The following is a 26,937-nucleotide window of genomic DNA, read 5'->3' on the forward strand; positions in this document are numbered from 1 at the left end:
TAAGAAAAGCAATGAATGAAAGGACGTGGAAAAGTTGAAAAAAGGAGAAAAAGGTGTGAAAAGCACAAGAAAGAGTGACATGGTGTCTCTCTAACCCCTTAGAAAGAAGTGAAATGACTCAAAGAGTCAAGTGAATTGTGCCAAATGAATTAAAAGAAGTGCTTAAGGGAAGATGGAACCCACTTGAACAAAAACATGACCTACCCTGGACCAAAAGCCTTCACAATGACTCCACAAAAGCCCTATATGATCTCGAGTCGAATGAAGCTTACATTAGTGGATACTTACATAAGGGGCAAGCATATGGTACTTAGAGCCGGACTTGTGACCTTTCCTTGAGAGAGATGAGTGAATTTCCAATAACCTCGTTTTGTGTGCCAATATTCTAAAGGTGAGGTTTGCTTAGGGAGAGTTGAGGATGTGTGAGTTTGGGTTCCACAATGACCAAAGTAATTGAAAGAGTTCTTTGATGTGTTGAGTCAACTCTTGATGCTCTTGTGTCGCACTTGATCCATGGTTTGTCGAAGGTTAAATGTTGTTAATGACTCATGTGTGTCGAGGGCAATTGTTAGTCCCAATTGATGCTAGTTGAGGTTGCTTTAGGAAAGCTGAAAATTTCTTGGATTGTCCCTTAAGGGGTGGGTCTTATCTTGTTTGCTTGAGGACAAGCAAAAGCTTAAGTTTGGGGGAGTTGACAACTAGGGATTTTGACGCATTTTATACCCCTTTGTGCTTATGCTTTGATTATAAATTTATACAAAATAGTCCCAAAAGGCTCATAAGTTGTGCTTGATTGCAGGTTTGATCAACAAAATGACAAGATGTAAAAGATCGACTCAAAAGGAGTGAAACCTGCACAAGTACCAAAGACAAGACAAAACTCAGGAGAAACAGGCCTAGTGCGGCCGCATTACACTTTGTGCAGACCGCACTGGCGAGATTCAGAGAGTTAGATTTTCAGGCATCAAGGCAATGCGGACGTAGAAGGTTTTGTGTTGTCCGCACTAAGGCACCGCGGCCGCACGACCATTCTGTGCGGTCCGCAGAACCAAAGTTCAGAGAGATGCCAAATTCAGAAGATGAAGCTTGTGCGGTCCGCAGTCCATTCTGCGTGGACCGCATTGAAAGCCTCCGCGGCCACAGTCCATTCTGTGCGGTCCACGGAGCCTGGGTTCAGAGAGTCGAAATTTCAAGTTCAAGAACACCATTTTGTGCGGTCCGCACTGACCCCGCAGGGGCAATTTTATCCAGTTTTTCCAGCTTAGTATAAATAGATTCTTTTTCCATTTTTAGGGTATCTGACGTTGTGAGACAGTAGCTGCGCTCGTGAGAAGACTTTTCTTAGCCATTTTGGGCACTCTTAGTTTTAATCGTTGAAACTTTGTATTTACATTAGTAATTAATTGATATGTCTTTCTCTTTATCTATTTCTTGCTTTTCTTCTTCTAATATGAGTAGCTAGACCCCATAGCTAGGGTTGTGGTTCAACCCTAGTGTGGACAATTGATGGGTCTTGTAATTTAAGGTTAAATTGACTATGGGTGTTTGTTATTTGGGCCAATTTCATGGTTAATTTTTTAATTAGTGGTTGCAAACACTAGTTTGTGTTGAGTTGACTTGAGCTTTTCTTGAGAAAGAGAGCCTAAGTCTTCGAAATTGGTCCAACAATGAATTGGGGCGTACTCAAGAGATTGATAGCCCCAATTAAAGGGTTAAACCTCCAGAGAGTAATACCCGAATTGAATCCTAAGTTGCTTGTGCAAATTGGCATACCCAATTGGTCTTGAGAAAGCCAATTCGGGCAAAATCACTCAAACCACCGAGAGGTGTAGAGTGGGTAAAGTAGTGCAGCGGTTATTTCATACTCCCAAATCATGTCAATTATGCCTTAGTTTCAAGTACCCGTCATTTGCGCTCCTAGCGGATGTCACTACCCTAGTGCCTTTTAAACCATTAGATACAACTTGCAATATTTATCTCTTAGCCTAATCTAGTTGCATTTTCAATTAGTAGTTTGATAAAAATAGAATGATAAAGAAAATCCAAAAATGACTAGAAGACCAATTAGGAGCACATACGCAACCCTAAACTAGATAGATACTCGATTCCAATCCTAGCTCTCTGTGGATTCGATCCTGACCCAAAATCGGGTAAAAGCTATTGCGACCCTCTCTTGCTACTTATTAGTAGTGCGGAGTTGGCTGCGATTAGGGGGGAGAGAGGGGATATTACACACACCGTAAATGATGCCAGGAGGTTGTGTTCTTGTGGGAAATGGTCCATCTACCACATTCCGTGCTCACATGCCGTGAAGTGTTTTGAACATACAGGTTTCGCGGCAACCTGGTATGTTGATAAACAATATAGTGTTGCTGCATACTTAAACACATATAATGGGCAGTTGCAGCCAATGGGTGCTGAGCATTATTGGCCTTCGAAACCATTTAAAATGGTGTGTAACAAGGAGTATTTGCGTGAGTTACAAGTGCAAAAAAGAACGCGTATACCGAACCAAATGGATGTTGGTGATACCGTTTATGCGCGTAAATGTGGCATATGCTCGCAAACAGGACACGACCCTGGGTGGCGGTGGTAATCCAGCTCCTGGTGGAAGTTCATCTAATGTGCCCAACTATCAAGGATACACGTAGTGTTTTATTTTCGTAATGTGGTTGTAATAAGTGTATGTACTTGTTTATCTTGCAGAATGTATGAAACAAAAATTATATTTCCATTGCTATTAAATCTTTTTGATATTTAACATTAATACTTTAGTACAACAATCTAACATAAATCCATTTAAAAAAAACAATCTTTTTGATATTTAACGTTAATACACGTAGTGGCATTTTTTTAATGGATGTTGTAATGTTTATTCAAAAGGTCTTTAAAATACATATGACTTGGTTCAGTTTACACTTTCTTATACCCGAAATAATTATTACCATGCGAAGCATAGCGAGGTTACATACCACATTACGTGTATTGTCTTGTCCACCTGAAAAAGTTTCCGTTCTAGAAAAGTTGTCTTCTAGAAAAACATTATTGTACCGTAAAGAATCATTAGCACGTAGAGCATAGCGCGGTTACATACCACGTTATGTGTATTGTCTTGTCAACCTGATAAAGCTGCCGTTCTGAAAAAGATGTCTTCTAGAAAAGCATTATTGTACGGTAAAAAATCATTAGCATGCGAAGCACAGTGCGGTTACATACCGCCTTATGTGTATTGTCTTGTCAACCTGATAAAGTTGCCGTTCCGGAAAAGATGTCTTCTGGAAAGCATTATTGTACCGTAAAGAATCATTACGTGAAGCATAGCGCGGTTAAATACCACGTTATGTATTTTTTTCTTACCTATAAATGACCAGCGCATTTAAGTTATTATCCGCGCTTAACCAAAACAAATAGCAAAACTTTCCATAAATTTATCATTTTTCTTGCATTAACAAATGTTTGGACGTAATGACCAACCAATGTGCTATTGTGGTAAACGTGCGATTATGAAGGTATGTTGGTCCGACGGTAATGTTGGGCGCAGATACTGGATGTGTCTATGCAGGTTTGGAGGAAATGACGGAAATCATTGTATGTTTGAGGAATGGTATGGTGAACCCATTAACCAGGAATACTACAAATCAATTTTGCAGTATGTTGGAATATGAACGCTGAATACCAACTCCAGATCTCTGAAATGCAACAAGAAATTACAGCACTGCAGGAGAAACTAAAAGAGGCGGAAGAAGAAAAAAAAATGAAAGAGAATTTTAAGTAGTTGGAGCAGAGAATAATGGGCGGTAGTGACTAAACAAACACATGTATGTATTGAGTGTGGTATTTTATCTTTATGTTTTCCGTGTCATGTATTTTCATTAGTTGTATCGAATTCAAATTATGTTAGGTTGTTATGTTTGTTTTGCCCAATTTTACTATTAAAATAACAAAGAAACCGAGAAATAAAAACATAATGCGCATATAATGCTAAACCATAGATAAAGTTGCTATTATTTACTGATTGTCAAATGTACATAAAATAAAAAAAAATCAATGTGTCCCACAACCTTTATGCTTTAAAGTGCTGGCCTGAGGCGCATCCCATCCCGCGCAGCTACACTATCAGGATCATCCTCATCACGTCGCCTCTTTATCGGAGGTGCTCTGCATCATGATCGTCAGTAAGGTTGGCAGGCTCGGTAGAAGTGGCCCTCGGTCCAGTAGTAACCTACAGAATAATGCGATATTTTAGTATCTGAAATATATATTAGTAATGTACGTATTAGCTAAAAAAAATTAAAATGTCTTAGATATTTATGACTAATCAATGAGATAAACACAAATATAAATAATAGTAATACAAACTAACCAAATCCTGTGAAAGATCCTCAGCATCCCTCGATGATGAGCCATAACTCAGTCGGCGCCCACTATCTACATCTCGTACCGGACGAGCATCAACAACCGTCGATGCCTCTGGAGGGTTAGGAAAATACGCATCCCAGTCATGTGAGGTAAGGGCCGTCCCCGCGATCAACAATGGAGCTGACGGGATCACCTGTGAAGTCTCTGGAGTAAGCCCGAGGCTAAATGACGGGATATCACTAGGATCAGGGTGGTCACCCGGCTGATCAACTCCAACATCCTCAACAGGTTCCTAAACGTTCCCGTGTTGGGGACCACCTCCTCGCTGACCCCCACAATCTCGTGGGACCCCCTTACCTCGTGGGACACCCCTGCCACGTCGACCACGTTCAGGCTGCACTAGTGGCCCACGATGGTACTGCTCTGGTGCCATATAATCAACCTCGTTACCTAAGCGCTCATCATCCCGGGCTCACTGCAATGTCCGGGCAGCCAAATTCGTAACCTACCGGCCATAGTCGTGCAAACCGACCGCTCCCTCGTCGGTATGCTACTGTATCTGCAGTCCCAACTGGTGGAACTGATGTAGGCCAATAACCTGCACAACATGTAAAATATTAATCACGAAGCGGTAAGGTTAAATTTATAACTAAGTATATCAAAAAACATACCAACGCCTCATGCCTCCCGGTGTATGGAATGAACCGACCGCCAGCGCGATGAACGAGATTACCGACGAAAAGTCGGGTAATGCTGTGATACCAACCGATATACGCATGCTCACCATCCATAAGATGGGCTGGAGGGGGTGGCGGAATCAGGTCATGCCGCTGGTCCCAAGTCTGGATCTGCAACTCTAGCCATGCCTCATATGCCTGGTCAACCCTCGAACGATCATCCCGCTAGTAATGTGTCCTAAGACAAGCGGGCGCTGGAGGTACATGCTGCGGTCGACCAAACTGGCAAAGGACTCGCTCGGTGGCATGATGCTCGACAATATCGAGACACGTCAACGGGACGGAAGAGCTCCAGATAAGTCGCCCGGTCGAGCAATAATCGAGCAAACTAGCTATTAGCTCGTCGTTGTATGGCCTCCAAATGAACTATTACATAAAAACAAGAACCGTGAGTATACGCAACATATATAAATCTAGGGCAATAAAACTTAAGTATAGAATTACCTGTGCAGCCTCCAGCTAATCTAATAAATCCCTCCAATAGAGGAGATTATGTTGAGCCTCGTACTCGCGTCCGTATCCCCGCCTATCAACTCACCTCCTAGCTAAAGGGAGAAACGGTGGAGGTGGTGCATCCTAAGCTTTGGGTGGTAGAGGTGGCTGAAACTGTAGGAACCGCTCCCAGGCCCAAACCTAATATATAATTTGGGCATAAATTTTAAGGTATATTTTTATGATGTATGCTATAATGAAGAGAGTATTTGACTATGTTTTCACCTGCAGCAGCGGCATAAATCCTGCAACATCTCGCTGGGTGCCCATGCATGTTGCCTGTACAAGTAACCAAGCACAGCAGCACCCCAGCTGTACCGATGTAAATCATCTAGCCGCTCAAGATGATGAAGAAATCTCAAGCTGACTAGGTTTCCCAAAGTGTTGGGGAACAATGCACCTCCAAACATAAGCAGCAGCAGCAACCTCGGGTACCGGTTAATATGAAGATCCAGTGTATCATGAGTAATCAGCATGCATGGCCTCCAAATGCAGCCGGACGGGCGTCAACGCAAGACAACTAGCCCCAACCAATGCACCCTCATCCTCTGGCTGGAAATCAGTGAGCCGCTCCAACGTCTCCAGGTATTGATCTCCCGTATAAACTCTCATGGCATGCGGCAAAGCAATAGGAAGTCCATCAACTGGCAGCCCATACAGAACCTCCACGTCCTACAGCGTAATCGTGGCCTCGCCAATGGGCAAATGAAATGTGTGCGTCTCTGGTCGTCACTGCTTTATCAAAGCCGTGATCAACGACCAATCCAGCTGCAGTCGGCCGATCTTAATGATCCTATAAAAACCTGTATCCTGCAGGCGTCTGACTGTACGGGGATGGAGCTGGAGGGTCTTAATAAAGTCCCGCATATCGTCTACTCTCCTAGAACGTAAAATCTGGGCCAATAACTGCCCCTCTCGTATGTAGGAAGACCTATGCTCGACACGTAGCAATAGTAGCTCGAGGGAGGCAGGTCCGGGATGCAAAGGCGGAACCTCCATGACGACTACTGTAAATTGAAAAGAATTAATTACATTATTTTTCTTTTCCATTGCTTAAAAATATTGCAATACTTTGAATATTAAATTTTATTCGATATTTTTACTATATTGTTAATTAGGTTGATACATTTTCAATATTATAATTTATATTTTATATGTTAGTTTTATTATTTTATATGTTTGTTAGTTATTCACCTATTTTTTACTATAATAAATTAAATAATTAATTTTCGTAACTATATATGATTTAATTATTAAATATTCACATTTTTGGTTCCGGACATAATATTTGAGGCCCAATAGCACCAATGTGTCCTGAATTCTTATGTTCATGATGAGAAAAAATTTCTGATTTTTTACTCAACAGGTTTGTTATTTTATATGTTAGTTTATTATGTTAATTTTATTATTTAATATGTTAGTTTTATTATTTTATATGTTTGTTTGTTTGTTACTGACTTATTTTTTACTATACTAAAATTAAATAATTAGTTTTCATAACTATACAAGATTTAATTATTAAATATTCATATTTTGGTTCCGGACACAATATTTGAGGCCCAGTAGCACCAATGTATCCTGAATTTTTATGTTCTTACGTTTGTTGACTATAATTAGAGATAGTTTGTGTTTGAACTATCAGCTTTTTGACTTATTTTTGAGAATAAGAGATACTTAAATGATTAATTTCTATAACTACAAGGATACGACGCTAAAGGGCACTACGTTTTACTACGCTAAAATATCACTACATTACAAATACGAGCACTACATTAGGCCACTAATACCACCACAAGGAACTAAACTAACAATTTATCTAGTTTACTAATCTTTTAGCAAATAAATAATCTAAACCGGATAAAAATAACAAATCAATTTAATCACAAAACAATCACGAAAATACTATACCATAGTAAAAAGTAACTACTTAACATTTTTTTAACAACTAATAACAATTTCTCTATTTTACAATTTTTTTAGCACACTAATACTATAGTCCGGATAAAAAATAACAAATTAGTTAAATCGCAAAATAATCACAAAACAACATAGAACTCATAAAAAACAACTAATATGCATTTTTTATACAAGTTTTAACAAAAACTAAGTCGGAATACCTCGATTTAAGGTTTTTAGAAATTCGAAGATTTTGTGTTTTTGAGCCGAAACAAGCAACAATGTCCGAGATAACGCCTTAGCTAGCACGTGGGACCGAGAATCTTTACTTTTTGTGGGACGGGGGGGCTCCACTCAAGTTTTTTTTGATAAAAATGGAGGGGGGACCGTTTTGATTTTTAAATGGGTGGGGGGGGGGGGGGGGTTCGATGATTCTGTTTTGGGAAGGAAAAAGATGATCTATATTATATATATAGTGTATTTTGATAAGAAGCTATATATATAGCGTCTTAACAAAAGACGCTATAGTTTTCACTTTTTTAAATTCAAATATATCGTCTTTTAAAAGACACTATGCTTAACTTGCCAATCGGCATTAAGGTATAACATCTTTTTTCTTTTAAAAAGAAAGCTATATATCACTACGTTTTTTTTTTCAAATATTTTTGTTTTTTGGGTCCAAAATTACCACATTTTGGTTCGGGCTCGACATAAACAAGGAAAGGGGGGCTCGACATAAACAGGGAAAGGGCAATTCACCTGCCTTACTTACCTTAGAGTCGCCCTTGCAGTTCGTTGAAGGTGTGACAAGAAGTTGAAATGGTGCGAGCGTACAAAGTAAAAGGGGAAAAGAGGAAAAAGAAAGGAGAGAATTATGATAAGGAAGAAATAGAGGAGACTTTGGAAGAGGAGTCAGGAAAAAGAGCGAGAACAGAAGCAGACACAGAGTGATATGATCCTAATGAACTCAAGTGTAATAGCTGTTAGTTTCAGTTGTCCCAGTCGTTAAGTCGTTAGGCTTTCAGTTAGAACTCACGTGACCTGCACGTGCAGAGAAGTGCTGGAAATTTTGAGTTCCGGAAGTTAGTTATAACAAACTTTCCCACCTCTTCCTATATAGTTTGTTTTTCCCCGAAATTGTAATCATCTGAAGATTGGAATAAGAAAACCCTCTCTTCTTTCTCATCTCTCTCTGTTATCAGAACTCCATTAGAGTTCTACTTCGAGCAACTGTTCAAGGACAATTTTTCCTTATTTGTCCTTTAGGTCAGCTCAATTGCTATTTCTTCTGAAATTTGGATCGAATCTTATCATTGGTATCAGAGCTCTCGTTCCTTGTATTTGTGATAATGGGCGATCACAACACTCGAATGCATGAGTTGAGGAAGGAAGTCGATAGCCTCAAGGGCTATATCGAAGCAGTCACATCTTCTGTATCCGAACAATAGAAATCAATGGACAATCGAGTGGCTCAGGCTATGGATGAAATTAAGAAGTTGATCGTGGGGAATTTAACTGCAACTGGAGTTCAAAGCCATGAGGAACCCGTGGAGAATGAAAGGCCAGATATGGGAGGCCATCGCCCTAGAGGTCATCATCATCCTAATCGAGAGTACCACACTAAAATTCCTATTTTCGATGGGGTAGGGTTGAAGGATTGGTTGTACAAATGTGAACAGATCTTTGCTTATGAGGAAATACCTGAGGATTCTAAAGTGCGAGCTGTCTCGTGCAAGTTGGAAGGCAGGGCACTACAATGGCATCAATCGTACATGAAGCACAGGATCACTAGAGACTGGCCACGATGGGGAGAGTATGTAGCTTATTTGTATGCCAGATTTGGATCTGAATTGTTTGACGATCCCATGGGAGATTTCAAAGACTTGAGACAGGTAAGTTCAGTACAAGATTACATTGATCTGTTTGATGAATTGCTTACTAGAGTGGAGTTGTCTGAGGAGTATGTTGTTAGTTGTTTTGTGAGGGGATTGAAACCTGAAATTGGCCTACCTGTTAAAATGCTAGCACCTAGATCATTAGCTAAGGCTATTAGTTTAGCCAAAATTCAGGAACAAACTTTAATAGTCCAAAAACAAGTCTTCATGAACACTTCTATCCCACCCTATTCTACTAAACCCATTCCAAAATTCTCTTCTGTTAAGCCTCAACCTTCACAACCAACCACCTCAATGACTTCCAGATTTAGCCAACCTTACAGTAAACCTTCACACACTCATACCTCATCTACAAAACCTGCCTACAAAAATGCTAAAAGGTTAACCCCAGCTGAAATGGAGGAGAGGAGGAGTCAAGGGCTGTGTTATAACTGTGATGAGAAGTATAGTTTTGGCCACATATGTAAGAATAGGAGACAGTTGTTTTCTATGGAAGTAGATGAGGGAGTAGAAGAAGTGGAGTTGGAACAAGATGTGGTTCTTGATCCTGTAGAACTACTGTCAATGATTGGCCAAGGGTGAGAGACTGATGCTGAGGGATCCATTCTACCCCATGTATCAGTTCATGCCATGAATGGACTCCATGATTTTAGGACCATGAGAGTGACTGTATCAGTCAAAGGCAAGGCTGTGCAAGTTCTGATTGACACTGGGAGCACTCACAATTTCTTGGACCTTAAAACTGCCAAGAAATTAGGGTGTATATTGACAGCCATAGCCCCTTTTGATGTATCTGTTGCTGATGGAAAAAAGGTGCAGAGCAACTATATATGCAAAAAATTAATATGGAAGATGCAGGGTGTCTCTTTTGATTCTGACATGTTAGTGCTACCAATTGGAGGCTGTAGTATGGTGTTAGGAGTCCAATGGTTGATTACATTGGGAGACATTATATGGAATTTCAGAAAACTTAGGATGGAATTCAGTATTATGGGGTATAAGGTGTCCTTAAGGGGAGTGCAACCTCCAGCAACAAAAATGATTCAACAGGCTAGCATGGATAAGTTGTTGGCCAAACCTGCTGAACTGTGCATGATTTCTGTGGGACTCTTCTTTAAGTCTCAACAGAATGAGGTGGAGATCAGCCTGTTATCAATGGAGAACTTACCAAAGGAACCTAATATGAACTGGGAGGTGCAGGCCATATTACAGAAGTACTCCAACACAACTTCCTCCTTCTAGATTGCATGATCACAAAATCACTCTGAAGGAAGGTACTTCCCCTATCAATATTAGGCCTTACAGGTACCCTAATATTCAGAAAAATGAAATTGAGAAGATGGTGAATGAGATGTTAACCTCTGGAGTTATCAGACATAGCACTAGCCCATATTCATCCCCTATTGTGATGGTAAAAAAGAAGGATGGTTCATGGTGTTTGTGTGTGGATTACAGGGAATTGAACAGCTGCACAGTAAGTTCCTAATCCCTGTGATTGTGGAGCTGCTGGATGAATTGTATGGTGCTAAGTATTTTTCTAAGCTGGATTTAAGATCAGGATACCACCAAATAAGAATGTTTGAACCAGATATTCCCAAAACTGCTTTTAGAAACCACCATGGCCATTATGAATTCATGGTCATGCCCTTTGGTTTAACAAATGCTCCCTCTACTTTTCAAAGCCTAATGAATCAGATTTTTCACAACTTCCTTAGGAAGTTCATCCTAGTCTTTTTTGATGACATCCTAATATATAGCCATAGCTGGAATGACCATTTGCTGCATTTGGAAGAGGCTTTTAAGGTGCTTAAGTCTCACACTTTGTTCATAAAACAAAGTAAATGTGCCTTTGGAGTCACACAGATTGACTACTTGGGCCATATCATTTCTGAGCAAGGAGTAGCCATGGATAATCAGAAGATACAAGGGGTGCTAGATTGGCCACTACCTATTTCCATTAAAAGCCTAAGGGGTTTCTTAGGATTGACAGGTTATTACAGGAGATTCATCAGGGATATGGTATCATTGCAAGGCCCTTAACTGACCTACTCAAAAAGGGTAATTTCCAATGGAATCCTGCAGCAACAAATGCCTTTGAAGAACTAAAGAAAGCCACCACTTCAGCACCTGTCTTAGCCCTCCCAGACTTCTCAAAGCAATTCACAGTAGAGACTGATGCTTCTGGTGGAGGAATTGGAGTTGTTTTAGCTCAAGAGAGCAGACCTATTGCTTTCGTTAGCAGAGGATTATCAGACAATAATAGAGCCCTATCAGTGTATGAAAGGGAACTATTGGCCTTGGTTTCTGCTGTACAAAAGTGGAGGCCCTACTTACTAGGAAGACCATTCATCATCAAAACTGATCACCATAACCTTAAGTACTTGTTGCAGCAGATAATTACTACCCCTAGTCAACAAAAGTGGCTAGTCAAGTTACTTGGCTATGATTATTCCATAGCTTACAAAAAAAGGAAGGAGAACATTGTAGCTGATGCATTGTCTAGGAAGGGAGAAGCCATTCAACTCTACAGCATCTCTAATGTCAATTTTGATATTTTGGAGTTAGTCAAAGCTTCATGGAGCAAAGATTCTGCACTTCAACAACTTATCAAGTCTATACAGGAGGGGCAAGCCACCAAACCTTATTACAAATTCCAAAATGGGATATTGAGCAGAAAGAACAAGCTGATGGTTGGTGCTGATAATGCAGTCAGAGCTAAGCTTCTGTCATTTTACCATTATAGTCCTATTGGTGGTCATTCTAGTATTACTGCCACCTTGAAGAGGATCAAACAGGACTTTTATTGGAAGAAATTGAAGCAGGATGTTTATACTCATGTAAGAAGTTGTGATGTTTGTCAGATATGCAAGAATGATACCTTGTACTACTTCGACCTCTACCTATTCCAGATAAGGTGTGGCAAGATATTTCAATGGATTTCATTGAGGGTCTTCCTAAGGCTGCTGGGAAGGAGGTGACTTTTGTAGTAGTGGATCGTTTGAGTAAGGCTGTCTGTTTCATAGCTCTCAAACATCCCTACACTACCTTGGAGGTAGCTCAAGTGTTTATGGATCAAGTATTCAGACTTCATGGAATGCCCAAGTCTATTGTCTCCGATAGAGATGCTGTCTTCACCAGCAAATTCTGGAAGGAATTATTCAGATTGCAGAAAGTTTCACTATTGACCTCAACAGCTTACCACCCTCAAACAGATGGCCAAACAGAAGTCGTCAATAGATGTGTGGAAAGCTACCTTCGATGTATGGCATTTGAGAAACCAAAAGCATGGCCACAGTGGTTGCCTTTAGCAGAGTGGTGGTACAACACCACTTATCATTCCAGCACTAATATGACACCTTATGAGGTAGTTTATGGTCAGAAACCTCCTCCCTTGCTCCCTTATATGAGCTTTGATTCCCAATTGGACATGGTTGATAGAAGTCTTCAAGCCAGAGAAACCACTCTCAGACTATTGAAGTTTTAACTTGAAAGAGCTCAGAATAGAATGAAGTCCAAGCTGATAAAAGAAGGACTGACAGATCATATGCTGTAGGAGATTTGGTGTATGTCAAGCTACAACCCTACAGACAACATTCTCTTAAGCAGCATGGTTTTCAGAAACTTTCCTCCAAATATTTTGGACCCTTCAAGGTTATTGCTAAAGTAGGAGCTGTAGCATATACTTTGGACCTTCCTGTGGGCACAAAGATCCATCCTACATTCCACATTTCACAGCTGAAAAAGAAGATTAGATCTAACCCTGCTTCAGTCACGTTACCTGTGGTACTCTCTGAAGAGGGTCATGTCCTACTAGAACCTGAAGCCATACTTGACAGGCGTTTGATACATAAGCATGGGAAGGGTACAACTCAAGTCTTGGTCAAATGGTTTAATGTTGCACCAGAGGACAGCACCTGGGAAGAATACCATGACCTTAGGAGGAGATTTCCTTTGTTTGATCCTTGAGGACAAGGATATTCTGTAGAGGGGGGTAATTTGATACGATCCTAATGAACTCAAGTGTAATAGCTGTTAGTTTCAGTTGTCCCAGTTGTTAAGTCGTTAGGCTTTCAGTTAGAACTCACGTGACCTGCACGTGCAGAGAAGTGTTGGAAATTTTGAGTTCCGGAAGTTAGTTATAACTAACTTTCCCACCTCTTCCTATATAGTTTGTTTTTCCCCGAAATTGTAATCATCAGAAGATTGGAATAAGAAAACTCTCTCTTCTTTCTCATCTCTCTCTGTTATCAGAACTCCATTAGAGTTCTACTTCGAGCAACTGTTCAAGGACAATTCTTCCTTATTTGTCCTTTAGGTGAGCTCAATTGCTATTTCTTCTGAAATTTGGATCGAGTCTTATCACAGAGGCAGTTGAACGAGTTGTAGATTTACTGGCTGGTATTCCGGTTGTTTCAACTGATCAAAGCACCAAACCTGGTGTTATTTTCATCATCGAAAGAGCTTCTCTGGAAATTGCTAAAATTGGAAAGGTAAGGTCTGTCTTTTGTTTGTTCAATTTTGCTTTTGATTACACAGTCTGCTTTACAAGAAGCTTTATTTGTGTATAAATATAAAGGAAGTAGAAGTTATACATAGTCTGTAATGATATCTTCCTCTTGTTGATGCAGACTTACCAACTTCTCAACTCAGATGAACATTCCAACTTTCTTAAGAAGAATAATCGAAACCCTTCTGATTATCGACCTGATATTGCTCATCAGGTTAGTTGACTTTTGCCTATCTTGTTGCCTATAGTATGAACACTATGATGTTCCTGTAGACTTCAGATTTTAAGTGTGTCATTTGAGACAATTTTTGCATGTGCAACAAGTTGATGTGTCAAAACTTTTGTCTGGTGGAGGTATCGAATCCTGCAAGTGAAAGTATGTCATGAGTAGAGACTTTATCTTATAATGAGTGAACTAAGTTGGTCAATTTGTCTAGCCAAAGCTAAAACAAGCAAGCTAAGATACTATCAACTTTGTATTCAGTTCTGTGTGAGTTTGCTCAGGACCTCAATTAATTGACGTCAAAACATTAAATGATGTTTTCTCATCCAAGTTCAAGTTGAGTCTGAGTAACCTGTGATTATTCAGTGTCCTAATTACTAAAAAAGAATAATGATAGGGAAAGAGATATCTGGTAGTTGGCCATGAAATCTCCAAGTAGTCATTTTAATTGCTCTTTGATCATATATATATTTACTAGTGATTATTCTAAAAAAAAAATCATCTAGACTTATAAGTGATTATACATTCACTTTTTTTTTGGACAAAGGTAACAGTTATGTATTATAAAAAAAAGAAAGAAACCCAGCACAAAGGTTGTGCTGGTAACCATTTACAGATTCCAAAAGAAGCAAAAACCTATCCTTGTTCTTCTTACAAGGATTCTATGATGTTTAAAATTGATTCTTCATCATTCACATAATTTTCTTTACACCAAAAATGAAACAACAAGATACAGTTCATCTTTAACTTCTAAATAGGATTGCTTCTGTCTTCAAAACACATGGCATTCCTTTCCTTCCAAACTATCCACCATATGCACACTAGGATCAAATTCCACCAGGTCTTTTTGCCTTACACTGCCCTCCTGATTATTCCAGCATCTCAGTAAATCTGTTGTGGTTTTTGGCATAGTCCACCTAAGTCCAATCATGTTGAGAAAAAGTTGCCACAACCGGGAAGTAACTCTACAGTGCAGAAACAAAAGGCTATTGCTTTCTGAATCTCTAGAGCACAGATAGCATCTGGAGCTTAGTTGAAATCCTCTTTTCATTAGGTTCTCATGAGTTAGACAGGCTTGCTTAGCAACTAACCATGAAAAGCATACCACTTTGAAAAGAGCCTTGGTTTTCCAAATTTGTTTCCAAGGTCAATTGCTGTCTCCCTGATTGTTTCCCGATAGTAAGGTGTAAGCTGATTTGACTGTGAATGTCTTCTTGCTAGTCCCCTTCCATATCAAAGAGTCTGTTGTATTTGTTGTGCCGTGAAATAACTCCAGATGCCTCAATAGCTCAGCTACTCTGTCAATTTCCCGGTCATTTAGAGACCTTATGGGATTGAAGTTCCACCCCTACTGACCCCACATCTCCCCAATTGTTGCTTCAGAACTGGATAGTAAGTTGTGTAAGTCGGGAAATAAATCTTTGAGAGGACCGTGCCCAAGCCAATTGTCATGGCAGAAAGAAATTCTACTGCCATCACCAATATTGAAGCCACAGTGGGTGATGAATTGGGCCAAAGAGATCTAATAGCTCTCCAATTACTAACTCCAAAAGTAGCTTTCACATTTTTGGTGCACCAATGGGATAACTGGCCATACTTGTAGTTGATCACCTGCATCCATAATGCTTCTTCCTCATAGTTATATCTCCAAAGCCATTTTGAAAGTAGACTTTTGTTCTGCTTCCTCAAATCTTTGATACCCATGCCACCCACTTTCTTGCCGGAGATGAGAATCTTCCAATTTACCAGGTGATAAGTTTTGTTCTCCTTGTTACCTTGCCAAATGAATTTTCTTCTTAGAATGTCAAGTCTCTTTTCCACTTTAGCTGGAATAGGAAACAAGGACATTACATAAGTAGGGATGGAGTCTAACACACTATTTACCAGGACCACTCTTCCCCCAAAAGAAAGGTATTGACTCTTCCATTTTGCTAGCCTATTTTCACTTCTTTCAATCACCCCCGCCATATCTTTTGAGATTTGTTCTTTGCCCCTAAAGCTAACCCCAGGTAAGTTGTTGGTAGGGTTCTAATTTCACACCCTAGTGTGCCTGCCAGCCTTTGTAGTTGATCCACTTCATTAACCGGATATAACATACTCTTCCTCCAATTGACATGTAAGCCTGATATTGCCTCGAAGATTGTTAGAATTAATCTGATGTGCCTTAGTTGGTCAATGTTTGCATCACCTAATATCAAAGAATTATCTGCATATAGAATGTGAGAAATTTCCATGTTGCACTTGTTATTTGAAACTCTGAATCCCCTCAACCATCCATCTTTAACATGCTATTGAGGCCCACATTACTAAAATAAACAGGAAGGGGGATAGGGGATCTCCTTGCCTGAGCCCCCTCTGAGATGGGGAAAAAACCTTCTGGAGATCCATTGATGAGGACTGAAAATATAACTATGTTAATGCAGAAATGAATCCAACTTAGTGTCACGACCCCAAAACCGACACGGTCGTGATGGCACCGATCGGGTCCTGAAAGCTGTCTTAAGAATATCCGAGTCCCTGATCTTCAACTAGTGATACCCTGAACGGAGATCAATCTTGGAGAACACCCTTGCTCCCTGAAGCTGGTCAAATAGATAATCAATACGAGGCAATGTATACTTGTTCTTGATGGTAACCTTGTTCAACCGCCTGTAATCAATGCACATCCTCATAGTGCCATCCTTCTTCTTCACAAATACAACAGGCGTACCCCACGGCGACATACAGGCCGAATGAACCCCGTATCGAGGAGTTCCTGAAGCTGCTCCTTCAACTCCGCCGGTGCCATACAATATGGAGGAATAGAAATGTGCTGAGTGCCCGACACCAAATCAATACCAAAATCAATATCCCTGTCCGGGGGCATGCCCGGCAGGTCTGCAGGAAACACATCTGGAAAGTCCCTCACTACCGAGACTGAATCAATGGTAAGAGTCTCTGCACTAACATCCCTCACGAAGGCTAAGTAAGAGAGACAACCCTTCCCAACCATCCGCTGGGCCATCAAGAATGAAATTACCCTACTGGGAACATAACCAGACGAACCTCGCCACTCTATTCGTGGCACGCCCGGCATAGCCAACGTTATTGTCTTAGCATAACAGTCCAGGATAGCACGACACGAAGATAACCAATCCATGCCCAATATCACATCAAAGTCCACCATACAAAGTAACAGAAGATCCACTCGGGTATCCAACCCCCCTAATAGTCACCACACAACACCGATACACGCGGTCCACAACAACAATATCGCCCACTGGAGTAGATACACGAACAGATGGAACAAGGGGCTCACGGGGCGTATCAAAATAACGAGCAAAATATGATGACACATATGAAAAAGTGGAACCAGGATCAAATAATACAGAGGCATCTCTGTGGCAGACTGAGACAATACCTGTGACCACAGCATCTGAACCAATAACATCTGGCCTGGCTGGGAGGGCATAGAAACGAGCCCGACCGCCACCTGAGCTGCCTCCCCCTCTAGGGCGACCCCTAGCTGACTAACCTCCACCTCGAGCTGACTGAGCGGGTGAGGAAGTAACTGGTGCTGAAGCCGAAGGCTGACTCCTCTGTTGGGATGAACCTCCTGTGAGACGAGGACAGAACCTCTTGATATGACCCAAATCTCCACACTCAAAGCAACCTCTGTCGGCAAATGGCGGCGGAGACTGAAGGGAGCCCAGAGCACCGGGATGCCCACTAAAAGAACCAGGCATAGATGAGCCCTGAATTGATGGTGCCTGAGTCGAACTTTGAGCTGGAAGGGCACTGAGAGATGAGTGACCCTGATGTGAACTGTGAGAACCGCGTCCAGATGATCCACCATGGTGGCCCGAACGGGCTGGATGAGCATGTCTGAATGGACGGCCTCTGCCGTGCTGAAACTGACCTCCCGAAGGAACACCGCCAAAACTACCAGATCCTCGAGGCCTTTTGGCCTCCCTCTCAACTCGCTCCTGGCGATGAACCGACTCTATCTCTCGAGCAATGTCAACCACCTCCTCAAAAGAAGCACCAGACACCCTCTCTCTGGTCATAAGAATCCGTAGCTGATAAGTGAGGCCATCCACGAATCTCCTGATCCTCTCCCTGTCTGTAGGAACCAACCAAACAGCATGACGGGTTACCTCAGAAAACCTCATCTCATATTGCGTCATAGTCATATCATCCTGACGCAACAGCTCGAACTTCCTGCGCAGCTCATCTTTGCAGGACTGCGGCACATGCTTCTCCAGGAAGAGAGCGGAGAACTGCTGCCAGGTAAGGGGCGCTGCACCAACAGGCCTACGCCTCTCATAAGCCTCCCACCAAGTGAAGGCAGCTCCAGAAAACTGAAAGGTAGTAAATGAGGCCCCACTAGTCTCCAGAATACCCGCTATATGTAGAATCCTCTGACACTTGTCCAAGAAACCCTGGGCATCCTCGCCCTCTGCTCCACTAAAAGTCGGAGGCCGAAGCCTACCAAATCTCTCCAATCGGCACTGCTCGTCATCAGGCATAACTGGAACCACATAATCCTGAGCAGGTGCAACCGGCTGGGCTGGTGGTGCCTCCGGTGTCTGAAGTCCCTGCACAACCTGCTCGGGTATACGAGCAGCGGGAGTCTGAGTGCCTCCCCCGGCCTGAGAAGTAGCTGTTGTAGTAAAAATTGCAACCGCCTGAGCAAGGCTAGTTCACACGGTCAAGATCTGAGCTAAGGTCTCCTGAAGACCCGGAATAACAATAGGCACAGCCGGTGCCTGAGCTGGTACTGTTGGAGCATCCTCCGCTGGAGCCTGATCATGAACTGGGGTGGCTGGTGGATCTGCAGGTGCTGCCCTAGCTGCTGTACGGGCTACACCCCTGCCCCTACCACGGCCTCGACCGCGTCCTCGGTCTCTAGTGGCCCCAGCTGGTGGTACTGGTAGTCGTCCGTCCTGACTGGTAGCAAGTTTCCTCACCATCTGTGAGGGAATAGAATAACAAAAGTTTAGTTACCAGAATCAACAAATTCGCACGACAGGAGTTCAAGAATTGTGAAGTTTTTCCTAAAGGTTCTGCAGCCTCTCGAGGATAAGTATAGACGTCTCTGTACCGATCCGCGAGACTCTACTAAACCTGCTCATGACCCGTGAGATCTATGTAACCTAGGCTGAGATCTTGACTGTGTGCACTAGCCTTGCTCAGGCGGTTGCAGTTTCTACTACATCAGCTACTTCTCAGGCCGGGGGAGGCACTCAGACTCCCGTCGTTTGTACACCCGAGCAGGTTTTGCAGGGGCTTCAGACACCGGAGGCACCACCAGCCCAGCCAGTTGACCTGCTCAGGATTATGTGGTTCCAGTTATGCCTGATGACGAGCAGCGCCGATTGGAGAGATTTGGTAGGCTTCAGCCTCCGACTTTTAGTAGAGCAGAGTGCGAGGATGCCCAGGGTTTCTTGGACAAGTGTCAGAGGATTCTACGTACAACGGGTATTCTGGAGACTAATGGGGTCTCATTTACTACCTTTCAGTTTTCTGGAGCTGCCTTCACTTGGTGGGAGGCTTATGAGAGGCGTAGGCCTGTTGGTGCAGCGCCCCTTACCTGGCAGCAGTTCTCCGCTCTCTTCCTGGAGAAGCATGTGCCGCAGTCCCGCAAAGATGAGCTGCGCAGGAAGTTCGAGTTGTTGCATCAGGATGATATGACTATGACGCAATATGAGATGAGGTTTTCTGAGTTAACCCGTCATGCTGTTTGGTTGGTTCCTACAGACAGGGAGAGGATCAGGAGATTCGTGGATGGCCTCACTTATCAGAGCTATGGATTGTGACCAGAGAGAGGGTGTCTGGTGCTTCTTTTGAGGAGGTGGTTGACATTGCTCGAGAGATAGAGTCGGTTCGCCGCCAGGAGCGAGTTGAGAGGGAGGCCAAAAGGCCTCGAGGATCTGGTAGTTTTGGCGGTGTTCCTTCGGGAGGTCAGTTTCAGCACGGCAGAGGCCGTCCATTCAGACATGCTCATCCAGCCCGTTCGGGCCACCGTGGTGGATCATCTAGACGCGGTTCTCACAGTTCACATCAGGGTCACTCATCTCTCAGTGCCCTTCCAGCTCAGAGTTCGACTCAGGCACCATCAATTCAGGGCTCATCTATGCCTGGTTCTTTTAGTGGGCATCCCGGTGCTCTGGGCTCCCTTCAGTCTCCGCCGCCATTTGCCGACAGAGGTTGCTTTGAGTGTGGAGATTTGGGTCATATCAAGAGGTTCTGTCCTCGTCTCACGGGAGGTTCATCCCAACAGAGGAGTCAGCCTTCGGCTTCAGCACCAGTTACTTCCTCACCCGCTCAGTCAGCTCGAGGTGGAGGTTAGTCAGCTAGGGATCGCCCTAGAGGGGGAGGCAGCTCAGGTGGCGGTCAGGCTCGTTTCTATGCCCTCCCAGCCAGGCCAGATGTTATTGGTTCAGATGCTGTGATCACAGGTATTGTCTCAGTCTGCCACAGAGATGCCTCTGTATTATTTGATCCTGGTTCCACTTTTTCATATGTGTCATCATATTTTGCTCGTTATTTTGATACGCCCCGTGAGCCCCTTGTTCCATCTGTTCGTGTATCTACTCCGGTGGGCGATACTGTTGTTGTGGACCGCGTGTATCGGTCTTGTGTAGTGACTATTGGGGGTTTGGATACCCAAGTGGATCTTTTGTTACTTTGTATGGTGGACTTTGATGTGATATTTGGCATGGATTGGTTATCTCTGTGTCGTGCTATCCTGGACTGTCATGCTAAGACAGTGACGTTGGCTATGCCGGAGGTGCCACGGATAGAGTGGCGAGGTTCGTCTGATTATGTTCCCAGTATGGTAATTTCATTCTTGAAGGCCCAGCAGATGGTTGGGAAGGGTTGTCTCTCTTACTTAGCCTTCATGAGGGATGTTAGTGCAGAGACTCCTACCATTGATTCAGTCCAGGTAGTGAGGGACTTTCCAGATGTGTTTCCTGCAGACCTGTCGGGCATGCCCGCGACAGGGATATTGATTTTGGTATTGATTTGGTGCCGGGCACTCAGCCCATTTCTATTCCTCCGTATCGTATAGTACCGGCGGAGTTGAAGAAGCAGCTTCAGGAACTCCTCGATAAGGGGTTGAGTTGAAGGAGTTGAAGGAGCAGCTTCAGGAACTCCTCGATAAGGGGTTCATTCGGCCTAGTGTGTCGCCGTGGGGTGCGCCTGTTCTATTTGTGAAGAAGAAGAAGGATGGAACTATGAGGATGTGCATTGATTACAGGCAGTTGAACAAGGTTGCCATCAAGAACAAGTATCCGTTGCCTCGTATTGATGATTTATTTGACTAGCCTCAGGGAGCGAGGGTGTTCTCCAAGATTGATCTCCGTTCAGGGTATCACCAGTTGAGGATCAGGGACTCGGATATTCTTAAGATAACTTTCAGGGCCCAATAGGTGCCATCACGACCGGGTCGATTTTGGGGTCGTGACACTTAGCCACTTCCTGCCAAAGCCCATCTCTTTTAGAGTTTTGATAAGGAACATCCAATTGACATGATCAAATGCTTTTTCAATATCCTGATTACAAAGAACTCCCGTCTTCTGAGCTCTCAGTCTTGTGTCCACAATTTCATTAGCTATCAATGCAACATCCATGATCTGTCGCCCTTTTATGAATGCCATTTGATGTTTATCCACCAGTTTATCCATTCTGATGGAACTTTCTATTTCTCTTAAGGATACAATATGATTTTGTATTAAACGAGAAAGAGAAATAAAATTAGGAATGAGAACACCCGCGTCTGTTTAGACCATACGTACTCTTACCTTTTCTCTAGATTTTATTTTTCTAGTCCATAAGTACACATCTCATAAATAATACTACGTATATCTTTTTATATTAAAAAAAACAGAATTTCCGGATATGAGATGTGTACAAAAAATTCTACGAAGATTGGTTTTTCATATTTGGACTGAATTTGTTTATGCCTAATAGAGTCAGAGAGGTCTATGAAGCATGGGGTCTCAGGAGAGTTGATAAAGACATCAAGCATATCTAGCTTATGGCGCCTGCTTATATTTTTTGGTGTATTTGGATTGAAAGAAACCGCATATGTTATGATGGTATTCAACTTTTAGGAGCTGCCTAAAAGCTAAATGTTTGGTTAACCTTTTTAGTTGGGTGAATCTTTGCCCTGTAATTTGTCAGCTCGTTACTCTTATGATAGTTTTTGCCGTTTGTAGCTGACATTTTTCCCTCTTTTGTAATATTTGCATCTTCTTCATGCCTTTTAATGACATTTACTTACCTTATTAAAAAAAAAAACAAATTTTACAAAGATGATTTCTTTTATTTACCCAGTCATTTATACAAGTGGGGACATCATGTGTGCTCCAAAAGTAAATGATAAACAACAAAATCATTTTCATTTGCACTATGGATCTCTCTTTTCCTTCCAAAACTCTCCAGTTTCTTCCTCTGGCAATTTTTGTTTATCAGAATGGAATCTCTGCATAGTTACGCAAAACCTTTTCCAGTTCTCCATCTTCTGACAAATGCCATATTCCCAAGCATCATGCATAGCCTTTCCGAAGTCTAACTTGCTGAAAAGGCAAGATCTTTCTTATTCACTCTAGAGTCCACTTATTCAATTCTATAATCTACTTTGCAATTAGGGTAGCATCTTATATATGCCGTCCATCTACAATTGGTATTTGTGTCCAAGAGATCAAAAAGAAAATTCTACTGAAGAGTTTAGAGAGCATAACGGAGTTAGGACCATGGATAAGTGGGTAAACGTGTGTTTCGCGTAGGTGCCCAACCAACACTTAACAATTAAATTTCAGCCACTGTTAAGTGTTAAAAGGAAGGGAAAAAAATATGAACTCGGATGCCTTCTCAACCCACCACCCCCCGTTTTTGTGCAACTCAGTCTCTTATTCTTTATACTGATTGTTTGATTTATACATTTGAAAATATCAACTGTCGGATGTTGTCTTGTCTGTAAGCTTTATTTCTTTCTAAAGCCTCTCCGTTACCTTACATAGAAAGATGCAGTTATGGATTGGTTTGGCTGTGAATTTCCCTTCCATTTTTGCTCGGTGTTAGTTCTTTAGGGTGAGTTCGTCAGTTGATCTTGCTTCTATTCTACTTCTTTCTGGTTCAGATTCTGACTGTTTATTGTAACTGGGAGCATAGATGGAATTGCAGTTATTTCCTCTTTAACCTTCTACTGATCCACTTTCTGTTAGATCCTTCTAGCGGAAGGGAGAAAGCAGGAAGAAGATCCAGGAAGAAGATCGGATGTAGCTGTATTTTCTTGATCCCACCTCGGGACTTGTAGGATCTAAACATTTTAATTGATGCCCAAGCATCCTTTGTGAAAGTGCTTTCTTGCCCTGTCCTCCCTCCTTTTGGGACAGTAGTCACTGCTTCCATCTGTTTTCAGTCCGTAGTACGTAAGCAAAATACGTTCTAGTTCCAGAGCTAATGAAAGAAAGGAATTGGTGTTCACAAACTTCATTTGCTATTAATTATCGCAAAAAGTTCATGATTGTTTTATGAGGCAATGCAATTAGTTAAAAATCCTAGTTGTCTTTTTCCGAAAAATTTATATAAGTTCTTTCCTTTCACAGGCAATGCTTTCAATTTTAGATAGCCGGGTGAATAAAGCTGGGAGATTAAAAGCTTTGTATGTGAAGACTGAGAAAGGCGTCCTATTTGAAGTAAAACCTCATGTTCGTATCCCTAGGACGTTTAAACGATTTGCTGGCATTATGTGTAAGTTAAATTATCTTGAGCAAAATTTCTTCATCCATCTCTTTTCATGCTTATTACCATCTCTGATTTGTCTAATTTTGCTGTTTTCTGATGTTGCTTCAAATTCAGTGCAGCTGCTAGAAAAGCTGAGCATAACTGCTGTCGGTAAGCGAGAGAAACTGTTACGTGTTAGAGAAAACCCTGTTTCGCGGTACCTACCCATCGACTGTCGGAAGATAGGTGAATTATTTATCTATTTTAGTTCCTTTTCTAATGCAATGTTCTTGACAATTGACTAATACCCCACTTCTCTTATGCATCAGGCTTCTCTCATAGTTCTGAGAAGCTGGTGGATATTCAGGAATATGTTAATGGCATCAACAAGGACATGAACCTTGTTTTTGTGGTATGTTCTAGTGTAATTTTCTATAGACAACTTCCTTTTGGGTGAAGTTATAGTTTTCTGGATATTTGACATATGCAGGTTGGGGCAATGGCCCACGGGAAAATTGATAAAGATTATGTCGAAGATTATCTATCGAGTAAGCTAATATTCCTCTTTTCTTGTAATTTTTTGTCCAATAACAATTAGAGTGCTATTGTGTATTTTTCTGCCTTTGTCTTGATTTGCATAGCTAGTGTTTAACGTGGAGGAATGCGAACATCTGTTACTTGTGTCTGTATGCTCAATTGATGACACTAGGGTACTATTGATCTTCCTTGAGAGTAGAATTACTTCTTGAGAGCCACTTATTACTTGGCAAATGAAAATTAAATTGGCTGCGGCTGCTGTAGAATGTAGATATGGTTGGAATGTCACATAATCTTTGATTTTGTGATATTCTAGTATATTCCATACAAAATGTATTGTAAAGTGAGAGATTGTTCTCTCCCTATGAGTTGGTTGGTTCAGTGTCACATGTCAACTCTGAAGCAATACAGGCTCTAAACTGCAACCTACTTGACCATCCTCAGAATATGAGAGCTCATTATACATATAAGTAACGAGTTATAGTCTAGGCTCCTTCATTTCTACCTACCCTCTGGAAGTGACGTATGTATGCATGTTCTATGTAAATGCTAAACTAGGTCCATACTGTTTCTATGGGAAAATTATCATCGTCGCAAATTATTGTATTTTTTCTGCAGCTGAACCTCGTCTTTAATTTATCTTGCAGTTTCTGATTATCCATTGAGTGCTGCATACTGCATATCCATGATCACAAATGCTGTGGAGCGCAAATGGAAGATTTTGTAGACTTGTACCTTACTCTGGTCTTTGTTGCAACATGTACTTGAATGTTTTGTTTGTTTTTTTCCTATAGGTTTTTCTGGTTGGTTAATCTATTATTATGTAAAATATTTAAGAAGTGTTTAATGGTTCTCTTCTACATTTTGGAATGCCCTTTGCTCGTTTACAATTAATTTGAAGCGACCATCTTCTTCTCATTGTCATTCTGGTATTGGAACTTTTTTGTATAAGTTTTTGTGTTTGTTTTTGGGGTGACAATCAAGGAATCTCAGAAATTTGCAAATTTAGAAATTCTAACACCTTCCAATATCTTTTTTAACCTAGCAGTATAGTTTAACTGGTTATAGTAAGTCATTTGCCATATTTTCGAGGTTATCATTCAATGTTTAGTTAACCTACGTAGTAAGTTTAAGTGAGTTTGAATGTAGTAAGTTTAAGTGAGTTTGAATTTAGGGATGGCAATGGGGCTGAGTGGGTTAGAGCATTTGCGGGTGCAGTTTGCCGGTGCAGGACGGGTAGATATTTTGCGATTTTACGCAGCTTTGCTCTGCTACTCCACAACTTGCTATCCCTAAGTTTTTCTTATTTAGACTCGCAATTGGGGATCAATAAGTCGAAACATATATCAATCGGATTAATTTATCCAAAAAATCCATGTTATGGTATGCACTAGGCGGCCTATGCCATTACTTATTTCCATCCTTTTTTTCAGCCGAGGGCAGGGGTAAGGTTATGTCCTTCTTATCCTCCCCAAACCTCACTTGTAAAAAGTCATTGGGTTTGTTGTTGTTGTTGTCACCCCTTCAATCCAATGGGCATATCTAATTTTACAGTGGAGAGAGCTGTAAATCAATTTGATCCATTTGCAGCCAGTGGAATAAAGGTAGCATGTAAGTACACTACGAGACCTTAGTGTTGGTAAAATAGTAAGGACACATTTTAATACTAAAAATGCGTCTAACTCGGCACTTTTAAGTGTAACGTGGTTTTTATAGCCTTCACAAGTATACAACACTTTTCTTTTGGGAAAATGCATAAGTACCCCCTGACCTATACCCGGATTCCCAACTACACACTTTTTCTTTGCGGGAATTCTATTACCCCCTAAACTTATTTTAAATGTAATTATTTGCACCCTTAACGCTGACAACCAAACTTTTGGCAAGTGGTGAGCTAAACACGCGCCCACATGTATTTTTAGTACTTTTTTTATTCTTTCTTCTTTTTCTTATCCTTTTTTCTTATTTCTTATTATTCTCATTTATTTTGGTTATTTCATTCTCTTTCTTTTTATTTTGGTCACCAGTGGCATAAAATGGTGGGTCGTTGGAATTTCACAAACACCATTTTTTTTGGCGAATTTTTTTTTCCGGCGACAGATTTTTATCCCGATCTAAGTGTGTTTTGTTTAATATATATATATAAATTTTTCTTGAAAGTGTAATTTATGTGTGGGAGGAAGAGCAAAAGAAATAAAAACGAATATAAGCTGAGAAAACTTTTTCCAGGTAAAATTTCAATACATCATTTTTCCCCGGTGTGGGAAGGTTTTTCGATGATGAATTTTTTCCCCAAAATCTGAGTGTATTTTGTTTTGCTTATGAATAGATCTTTTTGAGAGTTTAATTTGTGTGTGAAAAGAAAAAATGAAAAAAAACGGTTAGACAAAGTCGCCGGTGAATGAATATCCGCCGGAATTAGAGAAGAAACGAAAAAAAAAAATAAAAGAAAAAAGACAAAGAAAAAGGAAAAGGAAAAAAAAGTAAGAAAAAATGGTAAAAAATAATAAAAAATAATCTGAAAATCGTTTTTTCTTGCTTCTCACTCTCCTTTGGGAGAGTGAAATATACACACTC

General features: G+C 41.3%; 1 protein-coding gene across 1 annotated transcript; it reads left to right on the forward strand.

Annotated features, from left to right (window-relative positions):
* Positions 1-8,303: 8,303 nt before the first annotated feature.
* Positions 8,304-25,284, forward strand: LOC109213221. The gene is made up of 16 exons (XM_019376991.1): positions 8,304-8,431; positions 8,751-8,814; positions 8,933-9,957; positions 10,033-10,593; positions 10,685-10,790; positions 10,835-11,182; positions 11,380-12,235; positions 12,289-12,743; positions 12,884-13,241; positions 13,745-13,869; positions 14,008-14,100; positions 23,706-23,850; positions 23,959-24,069; positions 24,153-24,235; positions 24,314-24,371; positions 25,008-25,284. The coding sequence occupies exons 1-16, from the start codon at positions 8,304-8,306 to the stop codon at positions 25,085-25,087; spliced, it is 4,596 nt and encodes a 1,531-aa protein (XP_019232536.1). The 3' UTR covers positions 25,088-25,284.
* The last annotated feature ends 1,653 nt before the right edge of the window (positions 25,285-26,937 follow it).

The sequence above is a fragment of the Nicotiana attenuata genome, unplaced genomic scaffold (assembly GCF_001879085.1).
Source record: "Nicotiana attenuata strain UT unplaced genomic scaffold, NIATTr2, whole genome shotgun sequence".
In the NCBI taxonomy this organism is placed as follows: Eukaryota; Viridiplantae; Streptophyta; class Magnoliopsida; order Solanales; family Solanaceae; genus Nicotiana; species Nicotiana attenuata.